This window comes from Melanostigma gelatinosum (assembly GCF_949748355.1).
Source record: "Melanostigma gelatinosum genome assembly, chromosome: 7".
In the NCBI taxonomy this organism is placed as follows: Eukaryota; Metazoa; Chordata; class Actinopteri; order Perciformes; family Zoarcidae; genus Melanostigma; species Melanostigma gelatinosum.
This window is the reverse complement of record NC_136640.1, coordinates 22,162,925-22,182,772: the sequence shown is the minus strand read 5'-3', so window position 1 is coordinate 22,182,772 and position 19,848 is coordinate 22,162,925. Positions and strand designations below refer to the sequence as shown.

General features: G+C 41.8%; 1 protein-coding gene across 4 annotated transcripts in view; it reads right to left on the bottom strand.

The window, feature by feature from the left end:
• prx (periaxin) overlaps positions 1-19,224 on the bottom strand; it is a 38,328-nt gene extending 19,104 nt beyond the window's left edge. For all 4 annotated transcript variants that reach the window (XM_079272276.1, XM_079272278.1, XM_079272277.1 and 1 more), the window contains exons 1-7: positions 19,014-19,224; positions 8,471-8,526; positions 6,798-6,905; positions 4,361-4,486; positions 3,287-3,446; positions 868-1,061; positions 255-496 (exon numbers count right to left, since the gene is read on the bottom strand). In XM_079272276.1, the coding sequence (XP_079128402.1) occupies positions 255-496; positions 868-1,061; positions 3,287-3,446; positions 4,361-4,390 (626 nt within the window). In that variant the 5' untranslated portion in view covers positions 4,391-4,486; positions 6,798-6,905; positions 8,471-8,526; positions 19,014-19,224. The remainder of the gene's footprint in view (positions 1-254; positions 497-867; positions 1,062-3,286; positions 3,447-4,360; positions 4,487-6,797; positions 6,906-8,470; positions 8,527-19,013) is intronic.
• Between the last annotated feature and the right edge of the window lie 624 nt (positions 19,225-19,848).

Here is a 19,848-nt window from a genome sequence, read left to right as displayed (position 1 = left end):
AGGGAGAGATGAAGAAAAAAAACCATTACAACAAAGATACAGCAATTATTCCTGGCAAAGAATTCTTTATAAAATATGTATATTTTTTAGATAATGCCTTTGAAATACAGGTAGTAAAAGTCTTGTATTATAGTATTCTTTACCATCATAATGTTTCTCGACATACCTCTTCACATGTTGCTCAGTCAGCACAGCAGTTAATTGCGAACATTTCAACGTGAAAAGTAAACAGAAAGGACACAAACAAGGCCAACCTGAGCCTACTCTTTGCCTTCCCCAAGGCGGCTGCTTCTTCTGCTGCTGCTCCTTCAACCTTCGCACTCTTCCTCTGTTTGAATTTGGGGAGAGAAAACTCAACGTCTACGTCACTCATCTCCAGCCTGGGGGGCGTTCCCTCTATCACCAGCTCCTCTCTGTGCTTCTCTTTCAGCCTCTTCAGACCAAAACGACCACCTCTCTTCTTCTTCACTTTGAACGGCTTGCTGCCCTTCATACTCTGACACACAGATAAATAACAAGAGGGTCAGTCAAAGGCCTGGAAGTTTAGTATGGTACTATCTGTTGAAGTGCTGGCTTCATGAAGTTTGATCAAATGAACGACTGAAAGTATTTGGAAACTACGAATAAGTTTTAAATTCAATTTGAGGCTGTAAACTGTTGGACTAAATGTTTATATTATTTCTAAGAAATGGAATTCAGTAATTTAGTTTGCAATTTGCAACAAAACCCCGTAAAAGTGTTTAGGCTTTCAGTATGGTAATGACCAAAGTCTGATTATGACAAACAGAAAATTCAATTTTATCTAAAACAACACAATTCAGTTGAGAGACTGCTTGGCACATAGAAATACAGAATATATTTGATTACCATTTTGGCCAGCTTGGCTTTGGGACCTTTGATCTCCACACTGGGAACTCGGGGCCGCACGTAGACCTCTGGTTCAGGGATGGTCCTCCTCAGCTGGAAGCTGACCTTATACGGCTCCGCACACTGAAGGATTTTCAGAGCATCTTCATACTTCACATTGTCGAAGTAGACCTTGGCGCTCAGCAGCTGGTCACCTTCACACAGAGAGCATTATCAATGACTATGTCCAGTGTTAAATCCTGTCAAAGTCATTTATGAAATTAGGGGTTGGGGTAAAAATCTAAATTCTAAACAATCTGATGTATATTTGGTATCCTACACACACTAGCATTATAAAGGGATGGTAGTGCGGTAGTCTCCTGCATCCAGCGGTGAGTAGAATAGCCAAAAACTGCACCAATGAAGTACATTTATAATAACAAGTACCAGTGGTGGAAAGTAACTACTTTTATTCAAGTACTGTACTTCTACAGTGAGGCAAATATTGCACTTTTTACACCACTACATGTATTTGATAGCTTTAGTTATTTTGTCGATTTACATGCTGGGTGTTGTCAGAGGTAAAACAGGCTTGAAATCTTAAACCAGAGAGGGCAGCAGAGCACTGCTTTTGACAGCCTGATGTTACTCTTTTGGGAGAATGAATGCAAGAAATCTTTAAAATAATTACTTTAGTAAGAATATTTAACAATCTTGATGAGCGGCACGCTGCTGTCTCGACTTCATTCATATCATATTCACATGATTGACATTTAACAGACGGTCTGGTTTAGGTTGAAGGAAAGGAAGTGAACATACACCTGTATTTATAATTGTTCGATATGTTAGGTCATTCTTAACAACGTATCCTCATATCTTACAAAAAAGTCACTCCTCATTTTTCGTGCAATTTCATACAAAAGTCCAGCAACATGCATCATCCGCTCATTACAAGCATTCAATCTTCTCAAAATAAACTCCGTCTTCACAGGAAACAACTTAGTTAGATTTAGGCAACAACACCACTTAGTTTTAGGAAACGTTAAACGTTCTAGTTCCAAAGTTGACCTCTCGTTTCACACCGGTCATGAACAATGGCCTCCTGGCTGAAAGACCGGATCAGGTGATAGCACCACATCCGAGTCTCTGCAGTTAAAGGAATACTATCTGTAAGTCTATAATCTTACTGAAATCATGTGAACACAGTAAGCCTTTGTAACACCCACAAAGATTCACCCAAATAAAGCATGAAAAGAAAATCATAAAACAGCAGAAAACAATCATCTAATAACAATGGGGCACACCTCATATAATCATTAAGAAATATTATGAAACTATAGTAATGGCACATCTCAAATAAGAATATGAGGAAAAGCTGACATTTTTAAATAAAAGGTCCAACATTAAATGACTCATTCAGGCTAATTACGAGATAATGTGATATTAAATCATTGTCAATTAAATACAGGTGTGTTCACTTGTACTTGAGGAGGACCATCTGTGGTTGTAATGCTGTCCACACAATGGAAGTAGTATGTGTTTTTTCTTCAAACATATTTTCGTTTCTATTTCACCCTCTTCGGCGTCTTTATTATCGTCTAAAAAAAGCGTAAACACCAAACACTGACTTGCTACTGTCTGTCTGTTCAGTGCCGCCAATGTTCACTGCCCCCCGGTGGTCACAATGAGGAACTTCAACACTGCGTTCAATCGTTGCTAGCACAAAAGTTATATTCAAAACAAGAAGTTTTTGTGCGATTATAGCAAATACCAACAGCAGCATCATTATTAGAAAAAGAAAATACTTAAAGGTTGTTTTAATGAAAGCTTTTTGCTCTGGAGATCATGCTAGCGGACGGTTTAAATGATTCGATGCACATGTTCTGTACTTTGCTGCCCTCCAGTGGTCAGAGCGGGGAACTACATCATAGAAAAGCGTCTAATCAGACGTGATAACATGACAATACTTCCGGTATTACTTTTAAAAGTAAATGTGACCGAATTTAATAAAAAAAATGTCTGACACTTCATTGGTAATAACTAAAGCAGAAATATGACACAAAATTGCCATCAAACTTAAGCAATCTGAATAAAATGTAACAGATAAAATTGCAAAATTATAATTTTTATATTTCTAGTCGTCACAGCTTGAGACTACGATTACACATAGAAACATTCATTCTACTTCTTCTTATAATTCTTTAGATTTATCAACAAGGTTATTCACAGTGTTGACGGTTTAAACACAAAGATTTGCGACTGTCTGTCACACCCTTAATGACTATTATTCCCAAATATTTCATTCTTAATATCCAAGAATACTATATTGATGATCAGCTTTGGTTTGCAAACGGACACACACTCACCAAAGCTCTTGGCAGTGTACATGTTTTCATATTTAAGCACCGAGTATGTTTCCCTTAAGTCATACTGCAGGTACCTTCCTGGAGACTGAGATGCTTGGCGGCTGGTGAGTCTCGGAGGACGTCTTTCACAAAGATCCCTCGCTGTCCTCCACCAGTCACGCTGTAGCCGCTGGCTCCGGCCTCCGCCTCCGTCTCCACCACGATTTCCACGGATTGAGAGGCTTCCTCCACACACTAACAGACACACATACAACTTTTAGTGGCACCAATTTTAACAAAATCAGGCCCAAGATAAACCGTTTTGTTTTGGTCTGTCTGTGGTTAGACTGATCTCAGACTGCCGTAGTTGTTGCAGTAATACTTTAGATTCATATTTGAAGATGAAGCCCTGATTTTCCACATTTTGCAGAGTGTCATGTAATCAACTCACCAGGATAACCTGAACAAAATGTATTATGTATTAAATTTGATGGTTTTATCAACTAAACTCCAGAGCGACTCGACAACTCGGTCAGCATTTCTCAGCAGCAGAAGTTGTTTGTTTTTTACAGTATAAATTCACTGTTCTTATTCCTGTGCAGCACAAAGTAAGAGTGTCTGATCCAAATCACCAGCAACACTGAAGATTTACACCATTTCTCTGAATTATAAGTGAAGAATTTAAAACATGTGATTCTGTGGATGCATAAAAATAAAAAATAAAAAAAATAAAAAAAATCAACACATATGAAATTGAATGCTCTTCTGTCTTGTATTTCACTTTTGTCTGTTCTGGTTAAATACAATAAATGTTTTAAATGCACGAGGGCTTCAACTGTGTTGTATATCTGGTTTCGCTTGAGTGAGTGCAGAATATACTGTAGAGTTATTTGTCACTTCACACTTTACTTCTGAATCCATTCGATCCATTAAGCTGTCACGGAGGAAAGGTCACTCTATTCTTGGATTACATCCACTTCTTCCAGTGACTGAGCGAAGGAATAAACTCGAACCATAAAAGGAAACGGTGAACCTTATCAACCAGTGGAGTGACTTTGTGTGCATCGCTGTTCCATCGTCTTCAACTATAGTTATAAACCACGCATACACACTAAAGTAATCAATATTTCATTCTTTATACGAACAGTGTTTATCAGACTGCTGCTTACTGTCTGTTGGTCTGTGGGCTCTGAGTCCATCTCTGCTTGGGCCAGTTGGCAGGTGGACTCTCTCAGATGACTTCTCTTCTGACTCAACACCTGCTTCAGCTCTGCATGGAGCTTCTCCTTCTGCACCTGCACACAACGCAGACAAGGCAGACGGGGAGGGATGATGTGGAGCGTGGCTGGATGTCAAGAGGCCAGAAGAACAACACGGAAACAACCAAACTATGGTCGAAGAAGTGAGGTTTAAATGTCATCAGCAATCATTTTTGGGGTTCATTGCCTTTACCTTGAATCTCATATTATAACTCCACCCTCATTTCTTTAATATATCCATGACTGGTCAATCTTACAGGATTGCAATTATTAAAATGATGATGGTGAAAATGGTTTTGACAAAGATCTTTTTTTTTTTTTTTTAATTCAAGTTCAAACCTTTATTTTTAATTTCTAACAGTTTATTATTCAAGTTCTTTCCTTTTCGGTAATATTAAAATATATTTTAATATTTGAACTGTTGTTTTTATTTTGTAATGCACTTTGAGCTCCAATTAGCAAGTTCGTTATCATCCTTAATCTCATTAAAAAGTCAGTTTACAGCGAGGTGTTACATTTGAAAGCCACTAACTTTCAACTTAACACATTTAATGTAATACAATTTCCACAACATTCAACTACAGGAAAGGTTCAGGCATTCATACCTTCATACATCTCTACAATGAATAGTGTGTATTATGTCAACAGGAATCATATTAATGTTTAGTAGATGTTTTACAATGCTCTTTTTCCCTTCATGCCTCAGCGTGTGTTGTTTCAACATGCCTTTTAGCTACACTGACGTTTCTGGTGGACACCAGCTTTGCTTCACAAGTGCTGACGTGCTACTTTTCAGCCCATGAATGTGGGTCAGAGTGTTTACACCGACACCTGCAGCTGGTTTCAGATCTGCCACATTTACAAGCTTTTTGTTGTTGACTTTGGTCCAGCAGCTGGCGGTCACCTGCTGCACCATGAAAGGTTCGCTGAGCTCGGAGAAATGAAAGGTTGTTTATGTGCTGGACAATGGCCTCAGCAGATCGGGCCTGGACTATTGTGATCCGGTTTGTATGGGTCTGCCTGGTGGCGGCTGGGGTCACAATGTCAGTCCCAATGCAGGTTCGTGCAGAAACTCCTTCTCGATGCTCCGCCCATGTTACTGGGCTCGCTGGAGGGAAGGCAGGGGAGAACCAGAACCAGGGCTGCGTGGGGCAGACTGTCAGACCCCTGCTGCAGCAGAATGAGAGGTTTTCTAAAGGGTATCTGGCAGTTGGAAAAATGACCGCTTCTATCCACAGGGACCATCAAAACCAAAGCAGCATGGAAGTTCCTCGTAGTAGCATTAAAATATGTAGCTCCTGCCAGAAGCCGGTAAGCTTAGCTTCACATTCAGACTAGAAACCGGAGGGGAACAGCTAGCATAGCTCCATCCAAAAAGGTAACAATTTCCACCTACGAGCATGTCTAAAGCTCACCTGTTAACATGACATGTCATGTTTGTTTAATATGCACACAAATGTGAAAACAGGCATGTTGAGATGTCACAGGGAATTTTGTGAACTATTTCTTGTTCGGCAGCAGTGGCTTCCTGGAGGGTTGGCGTCACTGTGAGGTTGTCAGGCTGGCGAAGAAGAGGCTAAGCTAAGCTAACCGGCCAAAAGAAGGCTGTTTGACCACTCAGAGCCACCGTCCGTGCAAACACCAAAGCAGAAAGCAATAAAGAAATAAAAGAATGGATAGATGTTTAATGTAAAGAAAGATTGTTGCAGGTGATCGCAGAACAACTTGGAATTGGTCACAAAACACAGGATGTGTGAAATATTAGACAGCAGTGATTACGCTATAGGCAGCGAAATGATAGCTTCATTCGCTAGCCCTGGAGTAGTGCTATCCATCGTATTGTGAATTTGTGCAATGAAGAGAATAATATAACACATCAAACTCTGTGTGTAACAATTTTTGTCATTTGACAGATTGACAAAGCGCATACGAAAAACTTGGTGTGCTGTGGCCTTAACTCTAATAAGCATATTTCCTCAAATGACAGACTATTCCTTTAAAAGGGACAACAGTTTTTTTTGTGACTTGACCACATTGTTCTTTCAGGCGTGCCCCCATAGTACTGCATGTTCAACCGACACACAACCAAGTAATTCTTCCAGCTACTGCAAGACTTGAAAATCCTTGAAAACACCACGTGACCTGGAATTTCATTTTATTGCTTCTTCTTCCTGAGACATATATCTACACACACACTAACATCCCTGCAGATGCATGCATGTGTGAATGGGTTCCCTCGTGTGTGTGTGTGTGTGTGTGTGTAGTAGTCTTTTAATAATTCATGTAGGGTTTGTGTGTGTGTGTGTGTGTGTGTGTGTGTGTGTGTGTGTGTGTGTGTGTGTCTCACCACTCTCTCGGGGCTCTCCTGTTCGTCTGCGGAGCCGCTGTGGTGAGGGTTGCGTTGTTGGGCTGAGGGGGATCTGTTAGAGGGGGGCGACCGCCTCTTGTCTTTCACCTGCACACCCCCACACAGCAGAAGATGGCGTTAAGTCACTTTGAAACATTCAAGAAGCAGCGTTTTTTCCCGGTGAGGTTTTGCCCTTTAACGTTAACTAACAAGATCATCCGGGCCTCCATTGCAGCTTCGCGCCGCAGCTTCTGGGAGACTCACGGGGGCCTGCGAACGTGAATTTATTTTACAGCAACCGCTGACATTCTGGGCTCCAGTGGAGCAACCGGAGAGAAGTGGAGCTCCAGGCTCCCCAGGTTTGAATATAAGTCACGGTGTGCATGTGACGTTAAGGCAGCTTAACAAAAGGAAATACAAGCTGTTGTACTCTGAGGTACTCTGTATGCTGAACATGCTTTGCTACCAACCCAATACAACTTGAGAATGGAACTTCAGTCAGAGCATAGAGGCAGCAACAATACGTCTTATCGTCATCCTCTGCAGATGATCGATGGTCTTCCCTTACGACTGAATTCCTTTCATCTTTCTGGGTTACTTCATGGTTTGGGACACAGTTCTCTCACGGGGAGACTGGGGGGGGTGTAATTATGTCTCTGCTTTATTTCATTGAATGTATATAATAATATCAATCCTCCAGAAGTGTTACTATCATTATTATCGTGAGTTTTTCTTTGTAATGTGTGTGTGTGTATTTGTTTTCTTCTTTCTTTACCTCCTCTCTGGAGGAAACGCGTCATGTCCCAGCCTCCCACATCTCCTTCCTCTAACGCTTCTTAAACCCTCGCATGGTTAATCTTGTAAAAACATCCTGTCCTAGTGCTTCACCTGTTGTCTGGCCGCCGTGACCTCCGACTCTTACCAACAACACGTCTTCCGGAGCAGATTGTGAGCTAAACTCCTTAAAAGAACAACTGATATTATTATTCCTTTCATGCTTTTCAAAAATTCTCATTAAGATTAATTATCCTCAACGAAATATCTAATTCTTAAACCTTTTTGACACACAGTGGCCGTATCAGTTACTGTGTGAAAATAAATAAAAACACACTCCCTGTAATGATCTACCAACACACACACACACACACACACACACACACACACACACACACACACACACACACACACACACACACACACACACACACACACACACACACACACACACACTAAACCTAAAGAATGATGTAGCACCCTGCATATGGAGTTAAGCTCACATTGAAAAAAATAATGCACAACTCTCTTCTTAAAGTATAATGAGTGTAATAATTTACTACATTTGAAACATTAGCAAACACGGTAAAGAATTATTGTGCAGAAAAACAAACGGCGACGTCTGTCAAAGCTCATTTCAGTCGTCAAACAGCAATCCCATAACAGCATTGCGCCACTGAGCTAAAAGTGTCGTCCACACATTCAGGGCTGAAGTGCAGCGTGTTACTACTGTGTGAAGGACAGATGGCGCTTTTAAAAGGGATTGAGAACACAAATAAAACATGTACCATCTCCTTCTCAGTGAATACTGATGCAGCGTTACGGCTCTCACTGAAGAACATTGACTGTAGGTTGGTTTGTGTATTTGCATGAGCAGAGGGACGTCTGTGAGTACTTACGGCTTGATCTCTGGTCTGGCTGAAAACATGGCTGTCCTCTTGGTCTCTGTAAGAGTCTGAAACAGAAACAAATGGAAACTATTCAGGTTATTCTGGTTTTTATTCCGTTTTTTGGGTAATATCTTAGCTTAGCTTATCTAGTTCGAGTAAGTGGACATGACGAGGGCCCTCATCATATTGCGTATGAGAGTCATAAGAAATAGTAATGAAAGCCATTTCCTGAACTGGCTCAATGACTCAAACTGCTCAATAAAAAAAGACAGAAATGAGGCGTAGAGAAAAAGGAATAGTTGATCATGCTACTATAACTTTATACTGTGATAGTCGCTGATTTGTTTTCATATTTTCTACATCTTTTCTTTCGTCTGCCCTTGTGTTGCCTATGATTCCTCATCTTCATCACTTATTTCTGAAACATGACTGAAAAAAGTCTCTGAGGAGCTCAGTATTTAGAGTGATTGTTTTACTTTTAAAACAAATAAAATAATATATAAAAAATTAAATCAATATAACGTTATGGATGTGCTCCACTTCTGCTGCGGACATTGTACTCTGGGGTCAGTCTGAAATGGCATTTCTCACACATTTCTTTCAATACATTTTGCGTCAACGGACAATTGCTACGTACAGTCTACGGTAAACGCAGGACGACACCGGTCCCCGCTGGCATGCCGTCTAAACAGGACTGTATCATCTAACAATAAATTAGCTCCAGTAGCATTCCTAAGAAGGTGTGTTCATGACGGGCAGGTGCGTGTAGACTTTTAGCGTCTGCTATCGTGACATGGGTCGTCAGTCTGAAGCTTCTGGGACGGCGGTCTTTAGATTCTTTCCACAGACTTGGTCATGCCTCTGCACCGGCTACCCGAGCCCAAACCATCCAAAGTCTCCAAAATCTCCACTCAAACACTTTTAGGAATCCAGTGGTACTCATGGTACACACGGCATCTACTGCACGTCTGTCCGTCCTGGAAGAGGAATCCCACTTCAGTTGCTCTTCCTGAGGTTTCTTCCATTGTTTTCCCTGGTAAAGTTTTTTGTTTGGGTATTTTGTCCTGATCGAAGAGTTGAAAATGACAGAATATCGTATACAGTGTCGTGTACAGATTGGAAAGCCCCCTGTTGTGATATTAGGCTGTATGAATAAAAAGGACATGACTACTCAAACTGCCCCAAAACATCCATGACAGTAGTGACATTGTCGAAACAACCAAAAAAGTAACTATATACGAATTTCACTGCAAAAATAAGTTTGGTAGCCTGTCAATTTAGATGAGCATTATCAGCAGTATGTCTACTTAATGTGCTTGTTAAAGTCCAGTTGACTGTCTCCCCCAGGAAACAGAACGTTATATGAAATAGTGAAGAAAAGAAATAGAAGCAGTAAGAGTAGGATTGGTTTTATGTGCAGGAGCGAGGTCTTTTTATTTCCAGTGAAACCGCTGAAAACAACAACAGCAGCAGCGGCAGCAACCAGTTTACCATATCCTGAACTAAATATGTTGATTAAAGTGATGCCAGGAGACAAATAGTACACTGTCTCACTAAAAGAGAGCCACCCAAGAAGGCTGCTGCCATAATGTCTTAAAACACAGTGTAACTGACGGAAGTCAATCACAACAGATACATTGCACCACTGTGTAAAAGGGGCTCGCTAATCGGTGCGGCCAAATACAGTAAAGCGGTCCAGACCAGGACAAGACCGATGAGCAGGTTCCATGGCTAGCTTCCTGATGCTTTGATGTCCACTCAGACATTCAAGGTTGCCAGGCTGGATATCTGTCCACCAGTCACCACCGAGAGATGATGCGAGCTATAAGAGCAGCCAAGATGGCAGCAGCAACCGATGAAGCAGAGTTCGCGGCTCCAATGACAAAAACAGAACCCGTTTAAATCACATCAGCTGGTAGAGAGTACATTTAAGACTTTGTTATTTAAAGAAGCCATTGATTTAACTGAAGAGTTTTGTGAATGTCTTCATGTGATCACTTTTTTTTTAACTGCCTCAGCTGAGCTGTGCGAGTGTGTATTTGGGAGAAAGCCCATCCGTGTGTTCGGATGTCTGGATTGTCAGCGTGGATGTCGTGCCTGTGCGGGTGGGTCGGAGGTGTCTGGTGTCCAACAGGTCACAAGAACACATAACACACATTCCTTCTGCCCGGCCGCCGGTGTATCAGTCACAGAGGAGCGGAGACGGGCGTTCATGGAATAGAACGTGTTTCGGAGAGATGGACCCTTTGCAAATGGAGTGATACGCTCTGAAGTGATGAGAACGGAGACATCAAAACCCTCTCTGAGCTCCTGGTAGATCAGCAACTCTGAGGAAGATTTGGCGGTTGCGGTTTCTAAACACAACATTCAAAGTACGCCCCTCCTCCTCGGCTCAACGAGTGTTACGACGCTCGCCAATACAAATTCCCTGTGGATTTGGAAAGGGCTCTGTTCACTTGGAGTTTCAGAATCAGAATCAGAATCAGAATCAGCTTTATTGGCCATGTGTGCTTACGCATACATGGAATTTGTCGCCGGTTTCCACTTTCGCCTCGCTTTGTTGGTGTTTTTTCAGTGCTGTGTCCGTCATTTTGTAGCTTCCTCTTAGCTTACAATCTGGCATCTGGTTGCTTGCTACATTTTAAAAATGGTTGGCGCCCAGAAACATCCCGAACACCACAATATAAGTAAATTTAGGCGTCTGTATGAAACGCGCTGAGCTTGCAACTAACTAACAAATCTGCAAACAAATCTGTCATTATAATACGCTCAAGTGGTTTTGTTGCTGCCACCATTTCACAACATTAACTGTGCATTACATCAACCACGCCCCTTTCACTTAAGCCATGCAACGTTTTACAACGTGAACCACAACTGTTTCACGTTATTTACATGCTTCAACGTTAACCACGACGTTACAAGTAACAAAAATCACGTGTTAATCACAACTCTTTCATGTTAACCACGCACAACCATTTCATGTTAAGCACGTGTAACGACGTTAACCACGTGTTACAGCGCAAAAGGCCGGAGTCTTCTGGCCAAGCTGCAAAATATCTACTTCTGGACACTGAGCATATCCAGATGTTTTACCCACCCAAAAGAAAATTCTACAAATGAGAAATGGTACAACTTAATGTTCTGTGTGCTATATGATATGATAAATGAAAAAAAAAAAGAATTCCGATTTTTTTGCAGATAATTCAACAGTAAATCGTACATAGTTTAGATATTCGGACACATTTAGTTTGACAAGCAAAGTTTGGGTCACATACTTGTTAAACAGAGATGTTCAGCGTTGTTGAGATCCAGGCTTTCAACCATTGTGCTGAGTGACTGGCATTGAATCAGTGCTGCAACAACAGGTGTGACCGCTGCCGCACTAACGTCCTCAAAGTGGCAGTCAGAGTGCAAATGAGCAGTGATCCCTGCTGTGTTTCATTGACCTACAGTAAACTCAATAGTGACAGTAATGGATGACAACGTTGTCTGTACATTTTGTGTCCACAAAAAGCAATATCTTTAGTTATCAGTAGTAGTTTTCACTTAAAAACTTATTTTTTTATCAAAATGGAAATCTTCTCGAGCTAAAGGTCCTCTTGAAAAAAAACGGAATATTTCAGTTAAACTAAAAATAAGATTATCAGCTAGAGTTAACCTTGAGCACCTGACAGCAGCTTTAAACTGCAGCTCTGTGGGACGGACGGACAGACGGCAGCAGGTGGTTGAGGTGGCACTCCCTCAACGGAGAGGAGGAATGGAGGAATGGAGGAATGGTAGGGGAGGAGGAGATGAAGATTTGAAATGCCTCACAGTGCAATCTTATTATAGATCAGAGTCACACACCTGCAGGCCTCCACACGCCTGATGACTGCCCAGATCCACATGTAGTAGAACATGTACCAGTGGGATTCTGTATCACTCTCCATCACAGCAATAAGCCAGTTCAGGTCGCAACAGCCGTCCTGTCCTAATGTAATCCTGAGTGGGAATGAACTGCAGGTTTTATCTGACTTTAAAGGTGTGGGACACTGATTTAATACACTTTTTTTTAAACAACTGGTCCTATAACTTTATTTGAAAGAGCAAATACGTATGTATCCCAGTCCCAGTAATTCCTGTTGACCATGCCCCTTTCGGCCAAACCAAAGAGCCCGTCTTAGCCCGAATTTTGGAAACCTTTAAAAAGAAAGGCTTGTGAAAAGCAGATTTCTACTCAAAGGAAAAGTCAATAACAGCCTAACAAGGATACAATTGACAAAAGTCACAAAAAATATCCAGGAGGTGTAATCAAAAAAGCACAAACAAGTGCAAGCAAGGTTTCTTCCTGTCTGGGAGGCTCCACGCTTAATTACATGTCACATTATTTACCAGAGATTCTATTAATAAATTAAATAATAATCATCTGTCCAATTGGTAGAAAACATTTCTTAATACTGTATAAGATGCAGAGCAACCCGCGAATACTGTATGATCCAAAGCAGCGACCGTTCAGCTCTAGAGTCTCACTTCTTGCTGTCTGACTGCTCTCACCAGAGAGCAGAGCTGGTCGGTGCCGTCAGACCCTCTGCAGTCTGTCGAACAGGAGCTGGATTAAGTTGTCGTGAGTAGATTTGATAATGCAGGCGGGCTTGTTAGTGAGGTCACAGAGCGGAAAAGACAGCTTAAAGGAGTACCTCACCCCAAAATGAGCACTTGCATATCAATTGCTCACCCCGTTTTACCTTGGATTCGTGAAGAAACAGTTATTTTTCTTGCATGAAGCATCAAGAAAAGGAGAAAAGTCTTGATGAATTCTAACAACACCGAAACCATATCAAAACATCCGTTAACAAACTCTCACACAACTTTAAACTTTCAAAAAAATAACATAATAATTCCTTTTTTAATGTTAGACTTAAATGCAATCAGTGATGTATACAATTGTGTCTGCATGGCCGATGGTTGCAGCTACTGATGAGTTTCAGGAGCCAGTAGAGAACAGAGATCAGGAGAGATGTTGTGATGTGGCCATATGAAGAAAAATGTACCATTGTAAGGAAGACCAACCAACTTTCTCACACAAACTGCAATGTTTACCTTCCTTAGACAACCCTTTTGTTGGGGTTGAGGAAGGATCAATTTCACAGTGAAAGAAAGCAATGTTGCTGGTACAAGAAACAGAAACTGGAACAAGATCCCGGACTCGAGGGTCCATCCCTCCCTATCAGACCAGAGCATCAATACTGGAGATGATTCTCCAAAGTCCCAGCATGATAATAATTCCTTTGGACACTAAAGCTTTGTGTGCTTAAGGTCCACACGACCGTGCCCTGTTTGCAAACGACGGTAAGCGCCCACATCATTTGCACAACTGCAAGAAGTCATCCGTCAGGAAATCGTACGCGTACTTCAATCAAAGAGCCAAAACAAATGTTTATCTGGTGAGGACAGTCCAAAGCCCGGCTGACAGCGTCTGTCAGGGAATGTGACGGTGTGATGTGAGCTGAATATTTTTTGTTGTCCTGCTCTGATTTACAGCAGCAGTCCTGTGAAACTGACCCTCTTGCTCTAATCCTATTACGTTAATGATGTTATAGTTGGCTCAGAAATAGCAGGACTCCAGCGTCAGGTGTCCACCCAAAGAAAACAACCACACATCTACCCTTTAAAAAGTGGACATTTCTTTGAGGTAACACAGAGAAGGACAGCTGGGGATGTGAGTTTGTGATTTATTTGTGGATTGAATTATCAGCAGAGGCCAGATATAGAAAAAATAACTGGTTTTCCCTTCATGTACTCACACAAGAGTACACACACACAGAGGAAATACCACAACACTTTTTCACAATTGGTGGCAGCCTGAGAACAAAACACAAACCCTGTTAGATCTAATTTTGGGAGAGTCACAAGACCGGAGGAGGGAAACTGTTTCTATTCCATGAGACCAGACAGGCTGAAAATACATCAACAAAATACATCAGTTCTTCAAAAGCACACTGCTATTCAGAAATCAGTTTATTCTGAGAGCGAGAACACTGGTGATTTAGCGGAGGCAGTATATTGATTTATTTTCTTTTTAAATGAATTCATTGTTTCTTCTGTACACTTTCAAAGAACTGTATACATATTGATTTGTCGGCTTGTGCATTGCATGGAGTTTGCCAGAATGGCAACATGTAATATGTACATGCGTTCACATGCACGGAGCCACAAGGTAAGATCAATTGAACATGTGTGACAATATTTATTGCCTGTATGAAGAGCAGAAGGATGGCATCACAATGATATTTGAAGAGCAGCATCCAATAAGCAATAGGCTTTAGGAACATGGGCACATGATGATTGGACACATGGGGTAAATGAAAAGGAGTCAAAAAAAGCTGGAAAAGTGAAAGAGATTGAATAATTATTTGGTTGTAAAAACGTTTTAGCTGGAAATGAATGTGTACGAGCGGGATAACGTCCTCTCTTTCATCGATTTTCTGTAATTATTCGCCAAGTCAAATGAAGCACCATCCAATTGTCACCATGCCGTCAACACGTCTCCAACATATGAATATGTTCAATATTAAGCACATGTTGGCAGTATCAAAGATAGATTACAGTTAAAGGTTCAGTTCACCCAAATTACAAACAAGTCATTTTCCCATTCAACCAATATCATCTATTAGACATTGGGATAGTTGTGGTGTTATTTGGGGAGGTTCCAGGATTTCTGCCTCCCCCGACACACAATGAAGGTGAAAAGAATTTCACTTATTTATTAGTAACTGCAGTATTGGCCTGTTTACAGTGAGGTCTGTGTATAATTCAAACTAACATGGACAGCATATCTGTGGAGAGACACTCCACTGGCTTAACTTTAGACAGATACAGAGAAGGTCAGTTCACTTGCATGAGGAGTGCTACTCAGCCTGTAAAAACAGTTACATAATGTCTTGTAATATTTAATGGATGGGTTTACATGATGGAACGAATAATAATAAGTCTGCCACTGAAAATTAACACTTTATACAAAGGGAGACTTGCGTTACGCTCTATCTAACCATGTGAGATGGGTTGTGGTAACAAACCTGTGGTATCATAATGGAGGACCACCGAAAATACAATGTTTATGTTCATCTGTAACGAGGCCCGGTTCTAGACTGCCAATATTAGTAACACATGATATATTGATGTGGCATTCTCATGGTTATATTTGTTGAATCACCAAGGACAAAATAAAATGCTTTATATTTTTTTAATTTGGGGTAAAGGGGGATACTATCGTATACACATATATGTATACATATACAGTAAATATATGTATACATATATGTGTACGTATATATGTATACATATACATGACTGTGGCTCAGTGGTAGAGCAGGTTCGTCCTTCAATCAAAAGCTGTGCCTTCGGTGTGTGAATGCTAGTTAGTTAGTCCTGATGGGTAGCCCCTGCCATCAGTATGTGGGTGTGAATGGGTGAATGATGACTTGTAGTGTTAAAGCGCTTTGAGTGGTCGGAAGACTAGAAAAGCGCTATACAAGTACAGTCCATTTACCATTTACCATTTACATATACAATATACATATATACATTATACAATATGATAATTAGATGGTAAAAAGTGTGCTGCCCCACTACAGCATGAGAGGAGTGAGAAAGCCTGTGGAGTTCAGTGGCTACAACAGGACACTGACACACCAACATTTAGGATGCTGTGAGCCTCTTTAGATGAAAGCGTCCACCAAACAGCATAATGTTCAAGATCAGTGTGATAGATCCCAGCATGTCTCCTGGCAATTTGAGACATCAGATAAAACCAGACACACCCGCTGGCGTGGGGCTCTGGACAGGAAATGTCTCCACACAAACAGGAAACAGAGATTTTCTTGACAGATACACTCGGCACATGGTGAGAGACATCACAAGGTAATTTGAGGACAAAAAAAAGTGCAACAACTATGAACAGTTTTTCTCAGTTTGGGATTAAGTTAAATTCAAAGCATTAAATCTTAGATATGCACTGTTATTGCGCCCGAGCCACTTGTTTACACGAGTCTTCCTTCCTGGAAAGTCGTCCCGTCTTCTCTCTGTGTACTCTGAGGGAAGTTCACCCTCGTACACACGTCAAGCACCATTTCCTCTCGAGATCTCCCTCCCGAATTGCCCAATCGACTCTTCACCCTACTTCCTGGTCTAAAATTAACCACACCCACAACGGCAAACACCACCACTCAAAGTCTGTCGCCAGGAAACTGCTATCATCGTCCATCATTTCAGCTTTGACGCCAGCTACTCTCAGCCCATCGCACGAATCATACCTGCTGCTTTTGCATTTCCCACACATCTTCCGACAACAAGTTACCCCAAAATACTACTTACACTTATATCAGAGTGTCCACAACAACAAAATGCCACAAGAGTTTGACCCCTATGACTTTATTTGCAGCACCGGACCTGTGATCCTTGTGACAGTCTGTAGGGACATAGAGGAGGGTTCAGTTACTGGCCTCCATTTAGACAAGCTGGAGTAAAGAGCGGTCTGGCAGCTATGCCATCACTATGACGGAGAGACATCAACAACTTATTAAAGCATCTAATATGCTGAGAGCACACAACGACAGAAAATGAAGTAAAGAAAAACAGCAACTAGATTCTACAGCCGAGCTTCTGTACATATAATTGTGTAAAATGTACATTCAGGTAACCGGAATGATTATTACGTTAAATAGAATATTATAGCAATCAAGTGTCAAAAGATCGTAACAAAAATCACAATGCAATGAGGAATCTGGCGGCCCTCAGAACCTGATAGTAGTATTATTGATATCATTTTGTCACCATATGAATTGTTTACCACGTAGCTCACTGCTGCCTGTTGACTGTCTGTGCTAACGCTGGCACGTTCACTGGAATTTCAGTAGCTGACATTGCAAAATAATTATTAATTTTGAGTTTTAAGCTCAGTATGATACAGATACAGTTGGACTCTAAACAATTAGTTGAGAGCAATAAATCATCTTCAGCAGAAAACAGTATCAATCCAAACCTGTTCTCCTAAACGAATGGAGAAATCTGTTTTAAGGAGCTAAATGGGAATATGTGTTTGATAAGGAAGGAAAGAAAAATACCAAACCAGAGAAAAAGTTGCTGAAAAGTCCTCCTCAGGTTCTCACTCCCAACTCGTCAAATATCGACGTTTTGGTCGGTGCCCCTCGCCATCAACTAACTCCAATGTAAACCCTCCCGCAGCATTAGTGGATGGTAAGAGCATGTGACGTTGTATGAGTCCGCGTAGGAATTTCGTCTAGGAGTACAGTGTTCGTGTCCCGTGTGAAACTAAAAGCAAACGTTGATATTTTGTCACCCGAGTCACTAGCCACGTGAGTCGTTAGTGTCGTAAGCCACGTGAGCCGCTAAATTTGTCCTGAATCTAACGTAGTGATTGTGCTGCCTAAATCTAACTTCCTGTGATGATGGAAGATTATTTTGAAAGGACACGTAACGAGCGTATACTGGCACGCTGTCTTAACATGCTGAAAATAAAGGGGTACTAGAGGTGTGCCTACTGCGCCGCTCCCCGGTGCCAAGGGACGCCGGCCAAGCGTCGGTATTTGACGAGCTGGGAGTGAGAATGTGTTGTGAAAGTAGAATCTGTTTGGTATACATTTGATATAATGTAAGCACCAGTATCGCTGGCCCAAATGTGACCCAGCGCATGCATTATGTAACCCCGGATCCACACATGTTGATGGTGGTATTCCTTCACAGAGTGGATGTGCTTTGGCTTGAACCTCCTCTGTACCCACTTTGGGCCAACATACATACATACATACATACCAGGCTGGTGGAACAGATCCCATGACCATCACACTGCAGCTGTCGCCAGCGTGTAACATTCAGACAGGGGTTATTTCAAATGAGCGCGTACTGCCACAAGCTGCTCCGTCAGCTCCGCCACTTCAACTTATTTTTGGACGCTGTTATCATGAGAAATTCGTGCTTTTCTCTCAACGTCGTGGTACTTGTGGTGTTGTCCAGTGTCGGGGTGTCCCACCCACCTGGCATAACCTAAAATTTTAAGTAAATGCTACGAATAATTTTCAAGTGTTATTTGACCCGGGTCACGTTACAAAACACTCATATAAGCTTTGAGTCATAGTGGCATGCCACACTGCAAATAGTTCCCGTGAAGCTCAGTGAATACTCAAGTGTTTGTAACCAGCAACTGGCATGTTGGAATAAACACAAGCGACAGCTGCCTTACTAAAAGTGTCTTTGCGTTTTAAACAGCGCGCTATTGTTTTGCTCTCCCAATGTCAGCAATGTGGAGTCTGCAGGCCGCTACATCAACTGTTCTGCAAAGCTTCCCATTGAAGCAACTTTTGAAAAACAAAGGTGATTTAAAAGTAATTGCACAGAACCAAGAGCAACAAAGGTATGGCCTGCTACTCCAGAAAGTCAGCCATCAGTCCCCTTTTCGACCGTGACTTCAATTACCTGACATCCCTCTCTGCACAGAGCAACACTGCAGAGCCCTATAGCGTAAGAGACTTCATTAAACCACATCCACCCAGCCTACCTTAATTCTCAGCCTCAGCGTGCCTCCTCCAGCGGTTCAAAGGTGACAGACCTCCACCTGCGGAGCTTAAATCTCAGCCTCTCTCTCTCTCTGTTCTTCTCTTCCCTAAGACTCCCTCTCCCTCACATTCACTTCCTGTCTGTCCTCGGCTGCTCTGCTTCACTTGTTCTTCTTGGTATTTTTATTTTAATCTTTTCCCCCTCTATCTATCTAAAGCCTTTTCCCCTTGTCACTAGCCAGCCTGTTGCTCCCCTCACTGAAGCCTCAGGCCTGGCCCGAGCCCATGGCATCTCCAGGAGGGACGCATCCAGCTGCCTGATTGGCCCGAAAGGGAAGAGAGATGCCCCCATATTAGGGCAGCGAGAGGCGGGGCTGCACGCCTGCGATAAAGGAGGGAGGGAGAAGAAGATAACAAAGTTTGTGACATAGTAGACTCTCTGTCTGAGTGATGAGACCTCAGACTGCTTCTCTCCCAGCATGCCTCAACAAAAAACACGGTTTTATGAAATCCATCACTTTCCGTATCTGACAATTTGGGCACAACAAATAGAGCTGTGCTTGTAGGTGACTTGAACTATCTCATATCATATTTTTGCAGCTCTAAAACAAAGTGAGTACATTGATTTGAAATGATCTGATGCCAAGTGTTTTTCTTCTTTTGCAAGAGATCAGCACAATGATCAGAGATCAACTACAGGAACTCCTCTCCCTGTTTCCAGGAGGAATTTAAAAGTGACATAGCAGTGGCCATTTTACAAATAGACCTGGCTACACAAACGCAGACATAAGGCTGTAAAATAAACCCTCAAAGGTCAGCCTTTCCACCTAGGATCAT